The sequence below is a fragment of the Zingiber officinale genome, chromosome 5B (assembly GCF_018446385.1).
Source record: "Zingiber officinale cultivar Zhangliang chromosome 5B, Zo_v1.1, whole genome shotgun sequence".
Taxonomy (NCBI): Eukaryota; Viridiplantae; Streptophyta; class Magnoliopsida; order Zingiberales; family Zingiberaceae; genus Zingiber; species Zingiber officinale.
Genome location: NC_055995.1, coordinates 86,916,314 through 86,938,017, shown reverse-complemented (window position 1 = coordinate 86,938,017; position 21,704 = coordinate 86,916,314). Strand labels below are relative to the sequence as shown.

Genomic DNA, 21,704 nt, shown 5'->3' with positions numbered 1-21,704 from the left:
TTCTGGCACCATCCATGCCTCAGTATCAAATCCTGACATTGCTCCCAGCCTGAAATCTAGACATCTCCCTTGCCATCCTCACTTAGCTTAGTCTCAAATCTAGACATTTCTCTTGACTCAGCCTTGATTGTCAACATCATTCATACCTCAGCCTCAGATCCCGACATCATCCATGCCTCAGACTCAGATCTCGGTATCATCTATTCCTTGACTTCAGTCGTCGGCATTCTCATGCCTCGCCCTTAGTCCTCGACATCTCCATGCTTTGACCTCGACTTCGTCTATTCTCTAGGTCACTCTGCATCAACTTCATTCCCTCATTTGTCCTTGGGTACGTGGCCCGTTGAAAGCGCGTGAGGGGTATGTGGATAAGGAGGCAACGTAGCCGCCTCCTCAATGAGACTGTTTCTTTATGAATATTCCAAAACACGTGGCATCGAATGAATAAAGAAATAGTTAAAGGGTTAAGATGCTCTCCTTCAAATATGTGACATTTGGTGAATGGAGAGGTAACTAACGGTTGTCTGATATGGTTCCCTCACTAGCTCATATGAGGATGATAAAAGAAAACAAACGTAGAAATGTAGAAATATTTTTCTGACAAAAGCTATATAAATCCTAGAGAAAGTAAATAAATATAAAGGATTTTGATCTCTCTCTCTTTGGTTACAGCCTACACTAAGCTCGCTTCTTCTCTCCTCATTCCTTTTTTTTAGTTTTGATACTTAAATAAATCAAAATGACATGTCAAAATCTCTCTAATAACATTCTAACTCTACGTTAAAGTACGTTTCAGTTCCTCCCCGTCCTCTTCACAGACGATTTCCGGAGAGAACGTACATCAATCCATTCGTAGACTGCTTATTTGACCCTCCACTGTATTGACCGGAAAAATGATATTAAAAAAAACAAAAATAAATAAATTAATTAACTATATAGTTCGGGTTTGTAAAATATAGAAAATTAAAAAAAAGTCAGCAGCAGCTATTGAAGACTCTTGTCCTAGTCATTGACTTTGTTTCCCTGTGTACATATTGAACAAGATCATTGATTTCAGTTGACCAGATCTTCATAAATATAATAAAACTACGGCGAGAGTAATCTTTTTCAAAGGTTGTGCTGACAATATTACATTATACACATTTTTGAGAATTAATTGATTAATTAATTTTGTTGTATAAAATTATCTTATAATATATAATTTATTACATTTTATTTATTCCACTCTAAATGTTTTGATATAATTAATATTGCACGGTGCGAGGAAGGATAATGCGAATCTTCTCTCATACAGTTCTGCAAATACTATCAGTATCGATGGCTCAATTGCAAAACTCCAGTCCATTTCAAAATAATCAAAAGAAAGAAGGAAAACAATGCCCAGTTGCTATAAATGAGGACCAGCCTCACTCATCACCATCGTCGCTTTTGGTCGCTCACCGACTCATGGATTCCTCCTCCGATTCCACCGTCTCCTCTTCCGATCTCGAATCGGGGTGCCCCCCTCCACCCACGGACGTCCTCTTCCGCTGCCCTCGGAGGCTGCCCTCCTCGTCTTCCAGGTTCTTCTGTGACGGGTTCGACGACGAGCAGACGACCCACTTCCTCGACGCTTGCTTCCTGTGCCGCCGTCCTCTGGCCGGCAATCGCGACATCTTCATGTACAGGTTTTCCCCTTTCGCACCCTCCTAATACATTAATCGACCTATTTCGCGATCGATCGGTTGATGGATCGATGGATGCAGAGGAGATTTGCCGTTCTGCAGCAAGGAGTGCCGGCAGGAGCAGATCGAGATGGACGAGAGAAAGGAGATCAGGGTGAAACGGAAGATCGTTCGCAGGCCTTCCTCCCAGCCCGTGGAATCCAACAGAGGCGAAAGCCCGCCCAAACCTCGCAAAACCGTCGCCGCCGCCGTGTGACGGCCGATTGAGCTTGGATTCCTCGTATTTAACGCCGGCGGAAGAGCAAGATCAGGGCATCAAGCACTGTGTAACCGGTGGGGGAAAACGTCTTTTTTGTTTTCTTCGCTCTTCTTTTTGATGTCGATCTCGAAGTATTAGATGAATCTGAATTCTCCGTGAGATAGAAAACACTTTTTTTTTCCTCAAATCACATTTTTTTTTTTTTTGGATCCTTGATTACAAGGGATTGGTGATCTATTTATCCCTTTATAAAATTCAACCGGATGATTGTTGTAGTTTCAATGTAAAGTTTCGTGTTCCTTCTTTTCTTTCCGGAATCGTTTTTCATGATGATAAACAAAACATGGCAACATTCGCAAGAGCTGATTAATCTAGGCATCAAATGTCCTTGTTCTAAAAATTAATAAAGTAGTTCTTTTTTGAAAGGACCATCTTCGCATTAACTCCAGCATCGCATTTTGAACTTTGAAAGTGCTTAATTAATTACTTCCCCACCTTTTAATAGGTGACTCTTTTTTAGGAGATTGATTCCCCTCGTATTTGTTAAGGATTAAAATTACATTATTTCCTAGAACAATCTTGATCAAAATTTCTGTATCAATAAAATGGATCAACGGGAAACTGAAAGGAAAGTAAGTTGATATTGCGTCTATAAATGGCGTCTATCAATTGCAAAATAGTTAGATGGAGATCCCATTTTCAATTGAAGTTACATGGATGCCCTATTTCACAGAAAGTGCCCTTATATTAAAGCTAAACGGCGTCTATCATTTCGTCATGTAGAAATTAACAATTAGGTTATTCTAGAAGCTAGCAAATTGTTAGTTTCTATAATAATAATTTTATATATTTTGATTTTACTTTTCTTAGTTAAAATAATATTTACACAAGTAAAATAAACAGTGAAAATTTAATGACATCATTATATATTATATTTTAAACGAAGATTATTTGATCATAATTGATTATGTAGAAGTTAATACGTAATTTTTATAACGTGTAGAAGTTAGTTACTAGTTCTACAATATATAGAGGTTAGTTGTTAGTTTTTACAACGATGACATTTTAATTTTATTTCTCTAAATGATAATTTAGTGAAGATAATATTTTAATAAATAAAATACTTTATAATATTCATTATATTTTAAATGAACATAATTTAATCATGATTGAATGTGTAAAAATTAGCATATAGCTTCTAGCTCCTACAAGTTGTAAAAGTTAACTGGTAACTTTTATCCATTGTAAAAACTACTCAATAATTTTTACAATAACATTAAATCTAAAGATATTTTTAAAATAAAATTATGGAAGGGCAACGATATGATTTATATAAAATAAAGGTTCTAATATGATATATATATATATATATATATATATATATATTTTTAATTTGGAGTGCTCTTTATAAAAAATTAAACGAAAATTATAACAAATTTTCTTTTTCGGTGAATAAACACCTTAGGTTCAGAGTCAAATTTAGGTAAAACTAAAAATATAGTCATTTTCTTATCATAGTTCTCCCAGGACTACCTTGAGTTTTTGTGTGTTACCTCTTAAAGTCCAACACTACCTGCTAATACATGTGCTGGTTGCATTTATTGGACCAACAGAAGCAGAATACTTTGAGCACATCATTCTTTTACTTACGACTCTGCATGGTAAGTAATGTTTGCATAAGTTCTACCTATTGTGAAATCCTGGCGCGACTGTCTCATATTAGTCTAAACGAATAAATTAGAAAATCGAAATTAGTGAAAAGATAATTCCTAAGTCTACCAAGTTTCCATCTTTCCTCAATTTCATAAATATGTTGATGCAGCCATAAAGAGATCCCATCAAGTGTGGGTCAAAGGTAAGAACAGTAATCAATATGGAGGTCAAAGTTAAGATGGTCAAAAGAACGAAATGACCGGTTTATCAAAGTCGGTCGAGCAGGTGGTAACGTGCCAAGGGGCCATGAAGGATCCCGATCGACACATAGGCTCATTTGAGCAGATCGCTCATCCAACCGGGACGACCATATAGAGGACATCAGATGCTCACAACTATGATCAAACGAAGGCTAGTCCAACCGGATCGCCTGTCTGGCCAAGCGAGGAACACCCTATTGAGCCGAACAACCCTAGAGAAAAATAGCCTTGAGCGACCGAGTGGGGAATCCTGGCCAAACGGCACCCCCGCTCGACCTAACAGTGGGATAGCTCATCAATCTTTCTGAGAGTTAGTAACGCTGATAATAGAACATGGTCAATAAGTAAATTGTACCACGGAAGTTTCTACTGTCATGTTAGGGATTTGCACGCCCTGTTAAGGAATGATGTCAGAGATATTTTCCTGACATAACTTTTCATATGATAGTTGAAAAAACGTGCACACACCTTGAGAAACATGTACGTCTGCTACTAGAGCACTATATAAAGGGGGTCCATGCACCGGTGGAGGTATGCGTTATTTGTGCTATAACTCATGTTATTGCTATAGTTCCTTACCGTCTTTTCTACTATTCCGATGACTGACTTGAGCGTCGGAGGGTTAACATTGGGGACCCCTTCCCTGGCCCGACACTGACGTTCTTTGTGTTGTAGAACGGAGCAGAATCTTCACACAGTAAACCAAGGAGCCACACCCCCAACCAGCCGTCTTCATCGTTTTCAGACAGAATTATATTGGCATCGTCTATGGGAACTTAACCTGTATCCGAAACGTGGATGGAAGATGTTAGACGACTCAAGACTATAACACTGACGAAGGAGGAGTTGGATATGCTGATATAAGCCCGGGCGGCCAAGATGGTGGGGCAGCAACAACAGGCGATGACCGAGGGCCAAGCAAATGAACCTACGGTGTCAGTAGTAGAACAGCAGGTCGGCTATAGAGACCGAGCAGAAAATATATCCGTTCGGGAGCAAAACAAGAAGTCGACCGACACATATAGGGATGCACCAAATGTGTCAACCCCCTTTGATCGAGTGTTGTTCCACACTTCTTTAGAGGAATAAGGCCAAGCGAATAGAGAGCAAGGATCCTCCTCGGACGACGCGCCTATCTAGGATGGACGGAAGGGAAAGACTCCATCGGGGGATCCTAGATGACCCACTACCCCGACATTACACACTACTAACGATCGGAGAATATAATGGGACAACTGACCCAGAGGACCATCTGATCAGGTTTGACAACACGACCATGCTCCATCAGTACACTGATGGAGTGAAGTGCTGAGTCTTCCTCATCGCCCTTTCCGGATCAACGCAGAGGTGGTTTAGATGTCTGCTGATCAGATCAATTCATAGCTTCAAGGACTTTCGAGCGACTTTTCTGCATCATTTTACCTGTAGCCACCGTTACCAGAAAACGAATGTTAACTTGTTCGTTGTGAAGCAAGGGCCAAAGGAGGCATTGAGAGCCTACATGAAGAGGTTCAACCAAATGGTCATGAATCACCCTGGAGATATTGATGAGCGCCTTCTCGCAGGGGCTTATCGAAGGTGAATTCTTTTGCTCACTCATCCGGCAGCCGCCAAAAAACTTTGATCACTTGCACAGGCACGCCATCAAATACATCAACGTGGAAGAAGTCCAAGCGGCACTAAGGAAGGAAGTGCCATAGAACATGTTGGATCGGATGAGTGTGATAGGGGGGGGTGAATATCGCACTCTTAAAACTTTTCTTTTACTTTAGAAAACAGAGTTGTGCAGCGGAAAGTAAAAGAAACTTGTTCGGTTACTTGGTTCGGAGCCTAGGTCGACTCCTACTCCAAGGCCCGTGATCCTTGACTGCACCGATGGACATTCCACTAAGATTCTTCTTCCCGAAAACCTCGGAAAGAAGTAATGCGTACAGTATGCAATGATATAAGATAGTAACAATCCTATTATCTTATATGAATTTAAGTGCAATACAAATAAAGTATACCGACAATAGTATGTGAAGGTTGAAGCTCGGTCGGTACTTTTGGACGGAGTAGCTTGAAGAGCCGTAGAGAACTTGTAGCACAGTCCGCTTGCAGAGAAGAGCTTTGAGATGATCAGAAAAGTATTATTTAGCCTCAGAAGAACTTTGGCCGAGCGAGTGGTAACTGTTGGATCGTAGCATTCGATAGAGGGGGGAGGGGGTGAATATCGAATAAAAAAAACTATCGAGAATATTCAGCGGAAAGGAAAAAGCATAAAGAAATGACACAAGTAAATTTACTTGGTTCGGAGCCTGTGTCGACTCCTACTCCAAGGCTCGCACGCAAGGGTGCTTTCGATGGGCAATTCACTAGCAATTTGAAAATGTTTACAACTTAAAGTACACAAATGCTAATAAAAAAAATTATACTGACAAGAAAAAGAAGAATGAAAAAGCATAGCGTTATCAGCAGCGTCGCAGGAGCACCAGAGATCAAATCGTGAGTTGCTGTAGGAGCTTCAGCTTTGACCCTCCTAATATAGGAGGTTCAAGGCGCCTGAAACCTTAAGGGCGCCCTGATTGTGACGTAACCGAGCCAATTAGTGAGCTCCACTTAGCGAGGTGATGCTGGGACAGAATTTCACCTCCCGGGCGCCCGGACTCCAGTTTTCCAGCAGCTTCCTTTTTGCAAGAAAATGTTAGTCCGGAGGCAAACATATGATGTATATATCCTGCAAAACACGGTGTTAGCACAGTTTAAGTTAAACAATTAGAGTATTAGCTAGATTCCGTCTCTCCGAGATCGGAATCTAATCAAGATCTCGACTTAGAGTTCCGAAATGGTTCTAAGTCGGATCGGCGCCTAAGTTCCCTTCCCGGGAACGCGTCCTCATAGTCACTCCTCTCCAGTGACTTACCTTTACTTACCTGCCAGACGTCCGGTCAGCCCTTTGACCCGTCTGGGTTTCGTGTCAGCTATCCGGCCAACCCGTCGACCTAGCTGGACTTTATGCCAAACGTCCAGTCAGCCCGTCGACCCGTTTGGACTTTGTGTCAGCTACCTGGTCAGCCCGTCAACCTAGCTGAGCTTCCCTGCAACACTGAGTTAGCACAGTATTAACAGAATTCAAGTATAACCTAGGGTTACCTCCTAGGGTTGCCTAGCTTCACTCACTAGGACTTCCATTGTCTGCCTTCACTCACCAGGACTTCCTCCACCTAGCTTCACTCACTAGGGTCAGACTTTACTCACCAGGACTTCCTCTACTTAGCTTCACTCACTAGGGCCCGGCTTCACTCACCGAGACTTCCACCACCTAGCTTCACTCACTAGGGTTTGGCTTTACTCACCAGGACTTCCTCTACCTAGCTTCACTCACTAGTGCCCGGCTTCACTCACCGGGACTTCCACCACCTAGCTTCACTCACTAGGGCTTGACTTCACTCACCGGAACTTCCACTTTGCCTAACATTTGGTTAGGACTTACCTTTGCTAGGCATCTGTTCCTGACTAGACTTCTCTCTCCCAAATATCAAGTCATGTTTGGATCAACCCTTGGTTATATTGTCAAACATCGAAACTCTAGAGGTCGATTGCACCAACAATCTCCCCCTTTTTAATGTTTAACAATTTTCTTAATTTAGACTTGGGCCTTTAAGGGTTAATTCTCAAGAGTTGAGTAATTTTAAAAAAAATTAAAACTTATTTTAAAAATTAATTTAAAAATTCTTTTTAAAATTATTTAAAAATCATATTAATTATCTTGAAAATTAATTTAAATTAAAAATTAATTTAAAATTTTATTTTAACTTAGAAATTATTTTAACTTAAAAATTATTTTAACTTAAAAATTAATTTGAATTAAAAATTATTTTAAAATTTTATTTTAACTTAAAATTTATTTTAAAAATTAATTTAACTTAAAAATTATTTTAAATTTTTTTTGAGATTTAGATAATTTTTCTAACTTAAGACACAAAATTTTGAGATTTAGATAATTTTTCTAACTTAAGACATCACTCTTCCCCTTTGGTATACATGAAAAGGATATAAACTTAAGATTAGTTTCTATTAAGTTTTGCATCAACAATGGTTGAAAAACTTTTCAAAGTGTTTGCAAAAACATCTTTCAAAGTATATTTTAAAATAGTTGAAGAAAAAAATTTGCTTTAGTAAACCATTTGTTGAGTTTTGAAAAAAAACTTATAAAACTGTTGAAAAGATTTTTTGAATTATATCTTTTGCAACATTCTTCTAAGTAATTTTGTCAAAATTTTAAATAAAGTTTCTAAGTGACAAAAGTAAGTTTTCGCAATTAATAACTTTTGAAAGTGCAAAAATATTTTTCAATATGTTTTCACAAAAATTATAAAGCAAAGAAAAATTTGAAAAAGATATGAAAATATATATATATATATATATATATATATATATATATATATATTTATTTATTTATTTTAAGCTTAGTTTCAAAGATTTTTAAAAAGTAATTTTTAAAGATTATTTTTAGTTTTTCAATCAGGTCTCCCCTTAACTTGACACATTCTTAGGATTTCTTGTTAACCACAAGTAAAACTTCCTATGTGTCTAGGGGGTTGATCCAAATTAAAAGAACACAAAGTTTGAAGGTGAATTTTCAAAATATTTTCAAAAAAAATTTGAAAGTTCTAAAATATTTACTGAGTAACAAAATAAGTTTTCAAAATGTGTTAAGTCGTAATGGTTTTTTGAAAAGCATAGAGTGTTTTTTTATATATAAAATAAATTTGTAAAATAGTTTCCAAAATAATTTTTCAAAAAATTTTACAAACATAATTCTCAAGAACACCTCCCTTGACGCCAACACTCCCCCTGAAGTCAACACTCCCCCTGAGGTCAACACTCCCCCTGAAGCCAACATTGGGGTTTGGGTATGTTAATTTCAAGACTTTAGTATATTTTTTGACCTAAGTGATCTTTAGCATATTTTTCGACCTAAGTGAATTTAGGGTTAGTAACATTTTCCTACATAATTATCTCTTTGTACTTGGTATAATTGTTCATTTAAGTTTGATTAAACATTAATCAATTATACCGAAAATAATTGACTTTAGATTCAGGTATAATAAGTTAAACTTTAGTTTAAGGTTAAATAAGATAAGTTTTTAATAATTCAATAACAATTAATCATTATCAATAATTTATTAATTAAATTTTACATGATTATATAATTTAATACCTATTAAAATAATTTAAATTTTATATTAATTGATTGAAAGTGTTAGTTATAATTTAACATTTCATTTACTTCCTTTTAAGTAGGATTAACTTAATTTAAAGTTAGTAGTAATTCGAAGTTGAATAAATTAGTAGATTAATTAATCTGTTATTTTTTTAAAAAAAAATTAAGAATTAAGTAAATTAAATAAGTTGTTAATTTCAAGTTGTTAAATTATATTTAAGTAACATAGACTTAGAATTAATTTTAATTTTAGGTTTAATTTAAAATTCAAGTTTTATTTTAAGTTTAAATTTAAATTTTAACGATTAATTTTTAACTTAATTTAAGTTTTAAGTTTAACGTAATTTAATTAGTTTAGTTTAATAAATTTTAAATTTAATTTAATCAGTATTAATTTAATTTAATTTTTAGTTAAGTTGATTTTAAATTTGATTTTTATCTTTAGTTTTGATTAAGTTAGTTGAAAATAATTTTTAAATTAGTTTTTAGTTTTGATAAAATAATTTTTAAGTTAAAAAGATTTAAAATAGTTTTAAGTTTAAAAAGATTTAAAATAATTTTATTTAAAAAAATTAAGATACTTTTTAAGGTTAAAATAATTTTTTAAGTTAAATTAATTTCTAAAATAATTTTTAAGTTAAATTAATTTTTAAACTAATTTTTAAGTTTAAAATAGTTTTTAAAATAATTTTTAAGGTAAAATAATTTTTAAGTTAAATTAATTTTTAAAATAATTTTTAAAATATGTTTCAAAATAATTTTTAAGTTAAATTAATTTTTAAAATAATTTTTAAAATATGTTTTAAAATAATTTTTAAGTTAAATTAATTTTTAAAATATGTTTCAAAATAATTTTTAAGTTAAATTAATTTTTAAAATAACTTTTTAAGTTAATTTAATTTAACATAATCTTTAAGTGAATTTTTAATTTAATTTTAAAGATATTGAAATTGAATTTTCAATTGAATTTAATTTGATTTGATTTTAATTAGATCTAATTAGATTTAATTTGGTTTGATTCGATTTGGTTTGATTTGGCTCGATTCGATTCGATTCATTTTGGTTTGGTTCGATTCAATTTGGTTCGATTCGATTTGGTTTGGTTCGATTCGATTCGAAGTCCTTAGTTATCTCACCCGATCTAAGTTTTCAATCAGGGAATCCTATAATTTTTGTGAGATGTGTTAGATTCAGTTTTAGGGTTTGGTTTAACTTTATGTTAGATTCAGGTTTCGCTTTGGGCTCAACAAATAGACATTCTCAGGATAAACTTCTGAGCTATGGTGAGTCACTTGAACATCATTAGAGTAATCATGCCTTCGAGGTTTTTCAAATGGTCATATCCACTGAACTTAATACGAAACCTTGGTCTAACTAGTTAGGATTCGTAAAGGGTAGCTTCGGTTAGTTCCACTTAGCCAAATGCACCAGGTCGGAGCCATATCTTCATAGACATGCATAGACTAAGCTTCTCTAACGTACTATCATCCAAAACTTCACCAATATTGTAGGCCAAGTTAAATTTTGTCCCTTTTTATTTTAATCCTAATTAGCCTGCCGGGTAGGTTAGTTTCGGTTACCCTGCCGGGTAGATTATTTTTGGAGGTAAGTTTGGAGCCTTCCCTAAATTATTGATTTTCTTTTTAAGATTTTTGTATATTTTTATTTAATTTGTAAGTTTTTAATTTTGAATTAATTAGATGAGTCAAATTGTTCTTCTTTAAAAAGTGTATTTAATGTTTAAATTTTCATTTAATTCTAGTTTTATTAAGTTAATTGAATTATCTTTCTTTAATAGCTTATTTTTAATGTTTAAGTTTTTATTAATTTTTAAATTTGAATTAATTAAATTGTTTGAATTATATTTCTTAAAAGATTTATCTTTTAGCCTTTTATTAATTGTTAATTTTGAATTTTCTAGATTATCTTTGTTTAATATGTTATTTTTAACATTTAATTTTAAATTTGTTAAATTTAGTTTTGATTTTATTAAAGTGTTTGATTTTATCCTTATATTTTCTTTGCCTCTTAAGTTGATATGATTAGTGGAATTTATTAGATAAGTCTTATCTTTAAAATTTAATTTTTTGTTAATTAAATTATCTTGGTTTTGGATAGCATTCTCTAGACTGATTTTATCTGGATTATTAAATACTTTATTAAGGTATTTATTAGTTTTATCTATTTTCTCATTTTTAATTTTTAAATTCGAATTTATTTTAATGTTTGACTTACTTATGTCTAAATATTGACTTAATTTTAAATTTTCTGAATTAACTAAATTATTTGAATTGATTTGGTCATTATTCTGTTTGACCAAGTCAAGGTTGATGTCAAATTGATCAGAGTCTTGATTGACTTGATCAGAATCTAGATTTTTTTTGTGATATTGAATTTAAATCATATAGATCTAGATTATCATGCACCATATTTGGGATAATTTCATACTTATCTGAATCATCATGCAGATTATTTAACCTACTATTGATAGGGGTATTTTGGTAAACTATACTAACCTTAAGCGCATCCCCTAGTTCAGTAGGCTTTTCCGTTGGATCTAACTCGAGTCTGGATTCGATTTCGACTTGATCGTCTAACTCCAACGGCTCCTCGTGAAGCTTGGTCAGGTCGGTCCAAAACTTGTGGGCATCCTTGACCTTCCCTATCCTGCAAGTAACTTCGTTAAGTAATAAATCTGAAACTAACTTTATTACATTTTGGTTTGCTTCTGAGTTTTGTGTTTATAAGAATAAAGGTTTCCATCTGCATCCTCCACAAATTGAATTCATGTCTCTCGTACATCTCATATAGAGGTGGTTCGTGGATGCTCCGTCCTTCTAGAAGAGACATTGTTCTTGCACACAAGGAAACAAACAAAAAATTCCAACACTTGGTCTTGGATTAGCAGTGCTGGAGAAATAATATAATATTTCACTAATTAAAAATATTAATAAAAAAAATATTATTTCAAATTTTGGTAAATGCGATATTTTATTAATATTAACCAACGGTGAAAAAATGAAAATAAATTTTTCAAAAATATTTTTGGAGGGAAAAAACGAAAGGCATAAGAATATATTTTAAGAACAAACGATATCTAAATTTTCCTTAAAAAAAATCCCCCTTTGCCTGATTGGTGGTTGCACCAAATCAGAGCGGTACATGCTCTGATACAACTTGTTAGATTGTAGCGTTCGATAGAGGGGGGGTGAATATCGAATAAAAAAAGACTATCGAGAATACGCAGCGGAAAGGAAAAAGCAGAAAGAAATGACACAAGTAAATTTACTTGGTTTGGAGCCTGTGCCGACTCCTACTCCAAGGCCCGTACACAAGGGTGCTTTCGATGGATAATTCACTAGCAATTCGAAAATATTACAACTTAAGTACACGAATGCCAATAAAAAAAATTATACTGACAAGAAAAAAAAAATGAAAAAGCATAGCGTTGTCAGTAGCATCGCAGGAGCACCAGAGATCGAATCGTGAGTTGTTGTAGAAGCTTCAGCTTTGACCCTCCTTATATAGGAGGTTCAGGGCGCTTAGAACCTTCAGGGTGCCCTGGTTGTGACGTAGCTGAGCCAATCAGTGAGCTCCACTTGGCAAGGCGACGCTGGGATAGAATTTCACCTCCCGGGTGCCCGGATCCCTCCCGGGCGCTCGAACCTCCGGGCGCCCGGATCCATCCGGGCGCCCGAACCCTAGTTTTCCAGCAGCTTCTTTCTTGCAAGAAAACGTTAGTCTGGAGGCAAACATATGATGTATATATCCTGCAAAACACGGTGTTAGCACAGTTTAAGTTAAACAATTAGAGTATTAGCTAGATTCCATCTCTCCGAGATCGGAATCTAGTCAAGATCTCAACTTAGAGTTCCGAAATGGTTCTAAGTCGGATTGGCGCCTAAGTTCCCTTCCTGAAAATGTGTCCTCACAGTCACTCCCCTCCAGTGACTTACCTTTACTTACCTGCCAGATGTCCGGTCAGCCCTTCGACCCGTCTGGGGTTCGTGTCAGCTATCCGGTCAGTCCGTCGACCTAGCTGGACTTCGTGTCAAACGTCCGGTCAGCCCGTCGACCCGTTTGGACTTCGTTTCAGCTACCTGGTCAGCCCGTCGACCTAGCTGAGCTTCCCTGCAACACTGAGTTAGCACAGTATTAACAGAATTCAAGTATAACATAGGGTTGCCTAGCTTCACTCACTAGGACTTCCATTGTCTGACTTCACTCACCAGGACTTCCTCCACCTAGCTTCACTCACTAGGGTCTGGCTTCACTCACCAGGACTTCCTCTACCTAGCTTTACTCACTAGGGCCCGGTTTCACTCACCGGGACTTCCACCATCTAGCTTCACTCACTAGAGCCCGACTTCACTCACCAGGATTTCCACCACCTAGCTTCACTCACTAGGGCTCGACTTCACTCACCGGAACTTCCACTTTGCCTAACCTTTGGTTAGGACTTACCTTTGCTAGTCATCTGTTCCTGACTAGACTTCTCTCTCCCAAACATCAGGTCCTGTTTGGGTCAATCCTTGGTCATATTGTCAAACATCGAAACTCTAAAGGTTGATTGCACCAACAACAACGTGCTGAGCGAGCATAAAGGATCCCGATCGACACGGAGGCTCATCTGAGCAGATCGCTCATCCAGCCGGGACGACTATATAGAGGACATCAGATGCTCACAACTATGATTAAATGAAGGCTAGTCCGACTGGATCGCCTGTTCGACCAGGCGAGGAATGCCCAATTGAGCCGAGCGACCCTGAAGAAGAACAACCTTGAGTAATCGGGCGGGGAATCCTGGCCGAACGGCTCCCCCGCCTAGCCCAACAGTGGGACAACTCATCATATCCTTCTGGGAGTTAGTGTCGCTGACAACAGGACATGGACAACAGGCAAATCGTACGACGAAATCTTCTATTGTTATATCAAGGATTTATACGTCATGTTAAGGAATGGTGTCAGAGACACTTTCTTGACATATCTTTTCATATGACAATTGGGAAAACGTGTATACGCCTTGAGAAGGTGTACGTTTGCTACCAGAGCACTATATAAAGGAGGTCTATGCACCGACGGAGATATGCGTTATTTTTGCTAGAGCTCCTGTTGTTGCTACAGTTCCTTGCCGTCTTTTCTACTATTTCGGTGACTGATTTAAGCGTCGGATGACCAAGGAACTTTTTCCCTGGTCCAACACTGACGTTCTTTGTGTTGTAGAACGGAACGAAATCTTCACACGGTCAATCGAGGAGCAACACCCCCAGCCAACCGTCTTCACACGGTCAATTGAGGATCAACTAATTACTTGAGAATTCTTAAGAATCAAAGAAATGTATTAGCAAAATCAAAACAAAAGCTGGAACCTCCTCTAGACAAAAGCTTCAGGGCAGAAATATTCTATAGTCTTGTCGAAGGCAAGAATTCTCAACGTCCAAAGCTCGAAAAATAAAGCAACTAACTCGACAGACTTGGAGAAAAACAAATCGGTTAGTCCTATTACAGATCCTGAGGAAATCAGAACAAAGTATTGCTTTTTAATTCTTAGACTAAACCAGAGAAATATAAGCATAAATTCTAACATAGCTTCAACTTTGCTTATAAAACTAAAGAAATGCTTAGTTTTCGAAGATCGAACATTCACTAATTGCTGTTTCCTCTCCAGTCTCACACCCTCAATTTTGCTTATAAAGACTATAATTATGGCTACGGTCGCTGGGAACCCAATTCGAGATCTTCCTTTTTCTCCTTCTCCGCCATCTGCCGAAATTCTCCACCGTTCGCAACCGCCGCTGTCTCGACGACGTCAGTCGCCAAGTCGTCCCGCGCTCGGAACACCGCGTGGAGCAGCACCAAGGGCACGCCGACGGCCATCGCCACCAAAAACTGCAGCACAGCTCCCGTCGCCACGATCTCGGCGCCGATCACGAAGGCCACAAGCGCGCCCATGACTCTTCGTTCGACGATGCGTCGGAGGAGAGTGGAATTGGGGAAGACCTTGAGGAATGCGCCGAAGAAGAGAGCTAGTTTGGAGGCGGCCATGAGGAAGAGCATGGTGTGGCGGCGACGGGGGAAAAGGGAGGCGAGGAGGAGGAACCATAGGAGGAAGGCGTAATGGAAGCGGAAGGAGCGGAGGTTTCGGACGGCGCGGACGGCAGCGGCTTCGTCGTAGGCCGGCACGGCGAAGGACTGGGGACGGGCGAAGCGAACCAGGGCCTTGCGTGCATATCGGACGCCTTCTCTGCCGCGCTGGACCACGGAGGGGAAGCGCCGGAGAAGGCCGCCGTAGCTCGCCATCGCGCGCCGGTTTTGGGAAGGAAAGGCGAACCGAGGAGGGGCCTGGGGGTTCGGGTACGAATAATATAACGCCTACTGTTTTGTAGTCCCGTTATAAATATCCGAAACGTGGGAGTTGCCCAACTGGAGTTCGTAACGGGAGTTGGTCCGGCACTATTGATTATTCGTCTATCAAAAACACCCTTTCATTTTAAAAAATAAGAATATACTACAAATTTTATCCATCACAGTTCTAATACACGAAATCACGCGCAGGATTGTCAAAGTCGTCGGGTCAAATTTCCTTCTTAGATTCCACGTTGACCATTGACATCGTACATCTCCAATTCCAGCCATTATTTCTCGTATTGGTATGCACTTCAAATTACACGGCAAAACTTCAATACGATAAACTGCAAATAATCCCTTACGACAAATTTAGTAAATCATAATGTTGCATCAATTATATATTATTTTTCAATTGTTTGACAAACTATTTTGTCATGGTTAATAATACAAGAGCAAAAACCAGCCCAAGCCAGTCCATAATTTCAATATAATGTCGTCAGTGTTGTAGCATACTTGAAATAAGTAGATCGATCGATCTCTCAACTACTTGGCTACAGTCCTTTCTGTTATCAGTCCCTTAATGATTATCTATTACTGAAACTCGAAGATGGCCGATCGCGATCTTCAACTCCAATGTCTCTAGACAAACCATTTAGGCTCGCCTTCTGTTCCTGAGGATGGCACAAGAGTTGTGCTTCAGGAAATGATATGCCGGGGGGCACATCGAGAAGCAAGTCATCTTCAGTGCTATCGGCTATGAACATCGTGTAGTTACTATCCGGAAGAGAAGTAAAAAAGCTTCTCGGACTGAAGCAACAATCCTCATGGTCGAGAAACTCATTCACATCGTCGGTTACTTTTGAAACTGCGCTAGATTCCAGCTGATTTGCAGATACTGAAGGATGATGATTCATCAGCTCAGGCTTGCATGCCCTTTTAGCACTTTTCACAAGATTTTTGATATCTGAAATTAACAGAATACACTGATTGTATCAGGAGACAAAATTTCAAATAATAACTATTCATCGAAAGTGCACAGCTAGATCTTCATCATCAATATCAACCCATGTTTTTTCAATTATTTGGAGCCAGCTACATGAATCATAACTCTTCATTGACTGTCTAGCCTAATTCAGTTCGAAGTAGCTAGAGGTTAAGAATTATTTATCAGCGAAAAAGGAAAACATCTCGAGATTGTAACTTTATTTAAACAACAAGTTATATTTGACACAATTTACATCCTGTACAGTGAATACATCTTCAACTCATAGGTTATATTATGAAGTATTCGATGTGGTCCTAACAACCGAAAAAAGAGAAACATCATCATAATGTTCAATTTGGACTATGACCAAATCTTTTTCTTTTGCAAGATCCTACAATGTCAGAGATGCTTCAACATAAAGGCGGCATCTAATTGGTCCCGACGGTTTAAGCTTTAGTAATTAGCATGACCTGGTTTGCCTTGATTAATTACTACTCTACTACCATTGGTCCCCGATGTCCCAATATGGCATAGGGAAATCAACATTAACGTGCATGTTTCTTCTGAGAACTTTTCACTTTCTATGTCTATTTGTGATAGAGAAAACCATTGAATCCATATATTTTGATGCTCATTTAGGGGGTAATCATATACGAGATAGATCAAAGTAGCACAGGCTTCCTGATGAACACTATGGAAGAATGGGCACATTCATACAGCTGATCAATCAAAGAAACAAACCTGAAGAGTTAAGATTTTGCTTGTCCCTCTGCCGTTTCAGGGATGCGAAATTGGAAACTCGAGGAAATGTAAGTTTGGTCAGTGTTCCATCTCCTTCTCTGATCTTAGAGGATGCATCCTACAAGAATTGAGGCAAGATATCAGTCAGAACATAACACATGCCATATACATGCTTTGCGTATATAAGTTCTTTTACCTTCAATTTTTGGTAGAGTCGTAACCATTCAAACCTTCTGCAGTTTCGTAATACCAGCCTCCTTAAAGTTTTGCACTCTTCAACATTTGTTTTGGGCAATGAGAGATCGAAAACTCCTTCCCGAAGCAGAAGCTGGAAGTGAGAAAATGTCTCCAAAAATTGGGAACTTGAGAACATTGTTTTGAGGCTGCCAAATTAACAATTAGCACAAGAACTAGAAAGTAAAACTATAGAAATGTAACTAACCTTTCAGGAGGTTTAGTAGTGTCGATACATGGTAGATATTTCATCAATCTATGTTGTTCCTCGTATGTCAGATATTTAGTGAAACCCTCGAAGTTAAAAATAGCCTATGAAACAAGAATGAGCAATAAAAATCTCAGTTATTTTACCTTAAATTTGAATGAAAGACCACTTATCGAAATGCTTAGTGACATTGTTGAGATTCAAACACGAAAACCTTTACTGCGCTTGCTATATATTCTACCATATTAATGTTGATTAAAGTCACTGGTCCCCAAAACTTAAGCCGATAGGAAAGAGACCATTTCTGTTCTTTTATATTCTTACCAGTCACATACATATGGCACATTATAGATGATTATATAACACTAGCTGGCATATAAAACTACATTCTGTCGACATAGAAAACAAGATTCTTACACTTAAATCTGCATAACCCAAGGGAGATTCTCTATCTTGTAACATGATTATTTGTTCATGAGAAATTGTGTCCCTGCGAAGGACAGATGGAAGTTCAAATTCCATGTCAACCTAATTTTAAAGCTATTAGCATGTTCCTGGAGTACTCTTTCAATGTCAATAAGTGAAGCCTTAAGATAGTACCTGTTGTCGGTATCTCGGGATACTTGTGAGGTTGACTTCATTGTGTCCATCCCTGATCTAGTACAACTGGCTCCTTTGTCCTTACTATTTACAGGAAATGATGTTGAGCTTGAATAACCTTCTTTTATAGTTTTAAGTTTATCTACTGAAAATGAGCTAGCTTCTGATTCTTCCTCGACAGATTTTGCATATGGATGTTTAATGAGTATGCCTCCATAGCCAATCTCAGAAGAATCAAATGGAGTTCCACTTTCATAAAGCAAATTGTCTTCTTCTGTGGTTCTGGACATGTTTGAGGCTTGTTCTTCATGCAATATGGAATGTAGGTCCTTCGTAAGTTTTTCGATGGAAGAAGACTTTGGGCGAGGCAAAAATGTCCTCTTCTTAGAAGGCATTAGTGAGTCCCATATATTTGACTGCACTGAACCTGAAAAATGGATCAAGGGAATTGAAGAACAATTTGTAAATTATAGTCAAAGCTTAGAATAAGTAAGAAGTTCCAGTTTTCCGAATATTGGATGCTGACTGTCAAAACTAATTGAAGTGCAAGTGTCTCAGAATTTATAATGAGATTAGGAGATTTTGGTGTTTACATATACCTCACAAAACACTACTAGAAAGAATAGGAGACAAATCATCAAGGCTAAGAAACCTAGTATTCATCATTGAGCGGTTAAATGTTCCAAACTTGAAAGTAAGATCATAATCATTAATAGAACTAAGCAGAAAAAACTATATAGCAAAGAGTAGAATCATTAATAGGATTACAAGGAACTTCAATATCTTGCCAATAGAAGTTTTTGAGCCCATGCTCTACTACCATGTCGAACTATCATTCGCCCAAATGCTTAAGTAGTTAGAAAAGGACTTAGATTCTCTACTCATGCCCTCTGAAGTGAATATCATAACCTAACACCTTCGATTTAAGAAGAAAACAAAAAGGATGATTACCTGTAATTTCACTTGCATCATTTATGCCAAAATTTACACAACTATCAGAACCCGAAATGGCTGACCCAGAACTAGATCGATTGCTTGTATCTCCCTCGGCAAACTTGTGACAATACTGGTCAGGATACTGCACTTCGCGATCTCCTTCCAAAATATAATTGCTTTCCTTTTTCTTTTGCAGCTTCTTCTCTTTGAAGAATACAGTTATTTTGGAGGGGGCTTTTACTTCACTTACATTGAACGCTTCTCGAGCATGCAATGGCACATAGTTTGTCAATGAACCCTTGGTTCTCCACCTGGAACCGCATGCATTGCATAAAATTGGCTTTTCAGGTGGTCCGTTTCGCCAAAGAGGGGTACCTATTTCGCATTAAGGTTCAGTAATGAAAAGCATAATTATACTCGTTTATATAATGAAAGTGATTACTAGCACAAACCTAGATCATAATTCATAACTAACTAAGACCAATATCCTGCCTCTAACTCAGACACAAGAAACAAAGAAGACATAAGTAACAATCATAGGAGTTGAAATCAACATTATGGGATTATGCTAACAATGAAAAAACAATGATTTTCAACAAAAAAGTACATAAGTTGTGGAGTAGCTTTACAAGGAACTAAGAACTATAAAGCATAGTGTACTCTGAAAATTTAAACATTTCTGCAAGCAGCAGGATGTAGTATTATTGCCTATTAGTTCCATGATTTAAATTAAATGATGATATTACATGATAAACCCTTTATATAACTCTTTCCTCACCATGGATGGCATTCCTATCAAAGGCCTACTGCAGAATTGTCATAGAAGAACTTGAAGTTCTGAATAAGGCTGTCTATGTATGCATGGACATTAATAAAGGAGGTTCATAATTTCAAAGTTCTAGATGAACAAGTCAACAAGGTCAAAGTGAAATAGATCATGGGTATCATTTTCTACTTGAAACAAGTGCTTGCTTGTATGCAAGAATCACAAGAAGTGATCACAATAGGATAGAGCATTATCATTACTAAATATTCTCAGTGACAGAAGAGCAGAAATCCCCAAGTAGATGAGCTTCAAGGTACAGACATGTTGCTAGAGGATATCACATCAAAAAACAGTTTGAAGATGAATGTGGATTAGGACACAACAGTGTAATCCAATAAAGACTTCAGCTCCTTGTAAGGACTTTTCCATTACCTAGTCAAAAAGAAACTCTTCATAGGAAGTACTGACAAGTTTCCTTGTCACTAATACAATATCTCAAAGTTTAGAGTTAGAGACAAAATCATACTGCAAATCGCATTTTGGGATACACCAGAATTTGCAATGTAGAACAAAATGCATTTTAGAAAGCTCCAGTTCCTATTTTGCTGCTGAAGAATGAATTCAGTGTCATGTAACTGAATATAAAGTGCGAATTATGGAGTTGTAAGCAAAAATTATCAGTCAATCTCCAAGCAATGGCTGTCTTCTCTTTTTCCTGACTATGGACCAGGGATAAGGCAATGAAAATCTTCTATCTGATACAATTGTATACCACAGGAATTTCTCTCGCCTCTTGATTCATTGCTGAGAGGTTATAATGCTTCCGACAGGCTACTCACAACAATTTAAGTCGCTTGGGGATTTCAAAACATTTTTAGGAGCTGAACCTAAGGGAATGAAGAACACAATTCAATTAGACTTGATTAATTGTCCAGGATGATTCCCACCAACTAAGAAAAGCACAGACATAGAAGATATGCAAACTGAGCAACAGAAGACAAGAAACAAACATTAACCCAGCAATTCCAGCACAACGTTTAATTCCACAATGCATTCAGAATGTTTCAGCAATGAAATCTGAAGGCAAGTAAGCAGCTATTTGGGGGAACTGATGAGAACACTATGAAAATAATACAGAAAGCATATTTCCATTACAGCGCATCAAATTATCTGTTAATTTTAAGAAAGCAAATCAATATAAAATTAACAAAATAATGGAAGAACTAAATCAGGGAAGCAAGTCCAAGATCCAGGATCGCTCACAAACGTGCAAAGGAACTCACTTGTAACTCCACAATGACGGCAAGGTCCTTCCTTTACCATTTGTACCAATCCTTCCCTCTTCCCCTTCTAATAATCCCAATAGAAATCAACGTAAAACAAACAAGTCGCAAAAAAAAAATTAAAGATCTAATTTTTTTTTTATGTGCAAAATTGCGATAAAATGGAAGAATTTTTTTTTTTTTTTTTATCTTTGCTATGTTCGAACAGTCCCAAAGGGCACAAAACAAAGTAGCAAGAACAGCCCTCTTTTCAACAAAAAACTGTAGAATTCTCGTTTCGAGTCCAAGCAGACCACGGGAAGAGGGAGACGAAAGGAGGAAAGCAAGAGGAAAGAGGTGGAGACTGGAGAGAGAGCGAGTGGAGGAATGGAGAGGCAAAAAGGAGGAATTTTGCAGGGTTGGATGGCGAGAGTGGGCAAATCCAATGGAAGGGAAGACTCCACTGGGTAATCAAAATTAAATGGTAGGAGAAAAGGAGAGGAGATGAATAGGTGAGAGGAGCCTTTCCTTCTCTTTGTTTCGCTTCCTTCTTCTCTTTGTTTATTAATTTGTCTACTATGA

General features: G+C 37.1%; 3 protein-coding genes across 4 annotated transcripts; 1 reads left to right on the top strand and 2 right to left on the bottom strand.

The window, feature by feature from the left end:
* Nucleotides 1-1,412: 1,412 nt before the first annotated feature.
* On the top strand, nucleotides 1,413-1,994 carry LOC121987589 (FCS-Like Zinc finger 1-like). Of its 2 annotated transcripts, none has more exons than XM_042541338.1 (2): nucleotides 1,413-1,661; nucleotides 1,746-1,994. In XM_042541338.1, the coding sequence occupies exons 1-2, from the start codon at nucleotides 1,447-1,449 to the stop codon at nucleotides 1,918-1,920; spliced, it is 390 nt and encodes a 129-aa protein (XP_042397272.1). In that variant the 5' UTR covers nucleotides 1,413-1,446; the 3' UTR covers nucleotides 1,921-1,994. The 2 variants fall into 2 exon arrangements, with proteins under 2 accessions (XP_042397272.1, XP_042397271.1); XM_042541337.1 differs by having other exon boundaries at nucleotides 1,413-1,667.
* A 12,495-nt stretch (nucleotides 1,995-14,489) lies between these two features.
* LOC121987588 (PRA1 family protein D-like) lies at nucleotides 14,490-15,391 on the bottom strand. The gene has a single exon (XM_042541336.1). The coding sequence runs from the start codon at nucleotides 15,340-15,342 to the stop codon at nucleotides 14,752-14,754; it is 591 nt and encodes a 196-aa protein (XP_042397270.1). The 5' UTR covers nucleotides 15,343-15,391; the 3' UTR covers nucleotides 14,490-14,751.
* A 371-nt stretch (nucleotides 15,392-15,762) lies between these two features.
* LOC121984836 (GATA transcription factor 27-like) lies at nucleotides 15,763-21,694 on the bottom strand. Its single transcript, XM_042537981.1, has 8 exons — nucleotides 21,144-21,694; nucleotides 19,110-19,469; nucleotides 18,159-18,585; nucleotides 17,976-18,048; nucleotides 17,559-17,662; nucleotides 17,313-17,499; nucleotides 17,117-17,234; nucleotides 15,763-16,354 (listed from the first exon to the last, which is right to left on the bottom strand). The coding sequence occupies exons 1-8, from the start codon at nucleotides 21,181-21,183 to the stop codon at nucleotides 15,975-15,977; spliced, it is 1,689 nt and encodes a 562-aa protein (XP_042393915.1). The 5' UTR covers nucleotides 21,184-21,694; the 3' UTR covers nucleotides 15,763-15,974.
* Between the last annotated feature and the right edge of the window lie 10 nt (nucleotides 21,695-21,704).

What these genes read in the sequence shown, in the direction of transcription:
- LOC121987588 (XM_042541336.1), bottom strand. Translation starts at nt 15,342, where the DNA reads ATGGCGAGCTACGGCGGCCTTCTCCGGCGCTTCCCCTCCGTGGTCCAG.
- LOC121987589 (XM_042541337.1), top strand. Translation starts at nt 1,447, where the DNA reads ATGGATTCCTCCTCCGATTCCACCGTCTCCTCTTCCGATCTCGAATCG. An exon ending in CGCGACATCTTCATGTACAG is followed by an intron (nt 1,668 to 1,745) that starts GTTTTCCCCTTT and finishes CGATGGATGCAG; the next exon opens with AGGAGATTTGCCGTTCTGCA.
- LOC121984836 (XM_042537981.1), bottom strand. Translation starts at nt 21,183, where the DNA reads ATGGTAAAGGAAGGACCTTGCCGTCATTGTGGAGTTACAA. An exon ending in TCCCGAGATACCGACAACAG is followed by an intron (nt 18,049 to 18,158) that starts GTACTATCTTAA and finishes TGTCCTTCGCAG; the next exon opens with GGACACAATTTCTCATGAAC. An exon ending in ACTACTAAACCTCCTGAAAG is followed by an intron (nt 17,500 to 17,558) that starts GTTAGTTACATT and finishes TTAATTTGGCAG; the next exon opens with CCTCAAAACAATGTTCTCAA.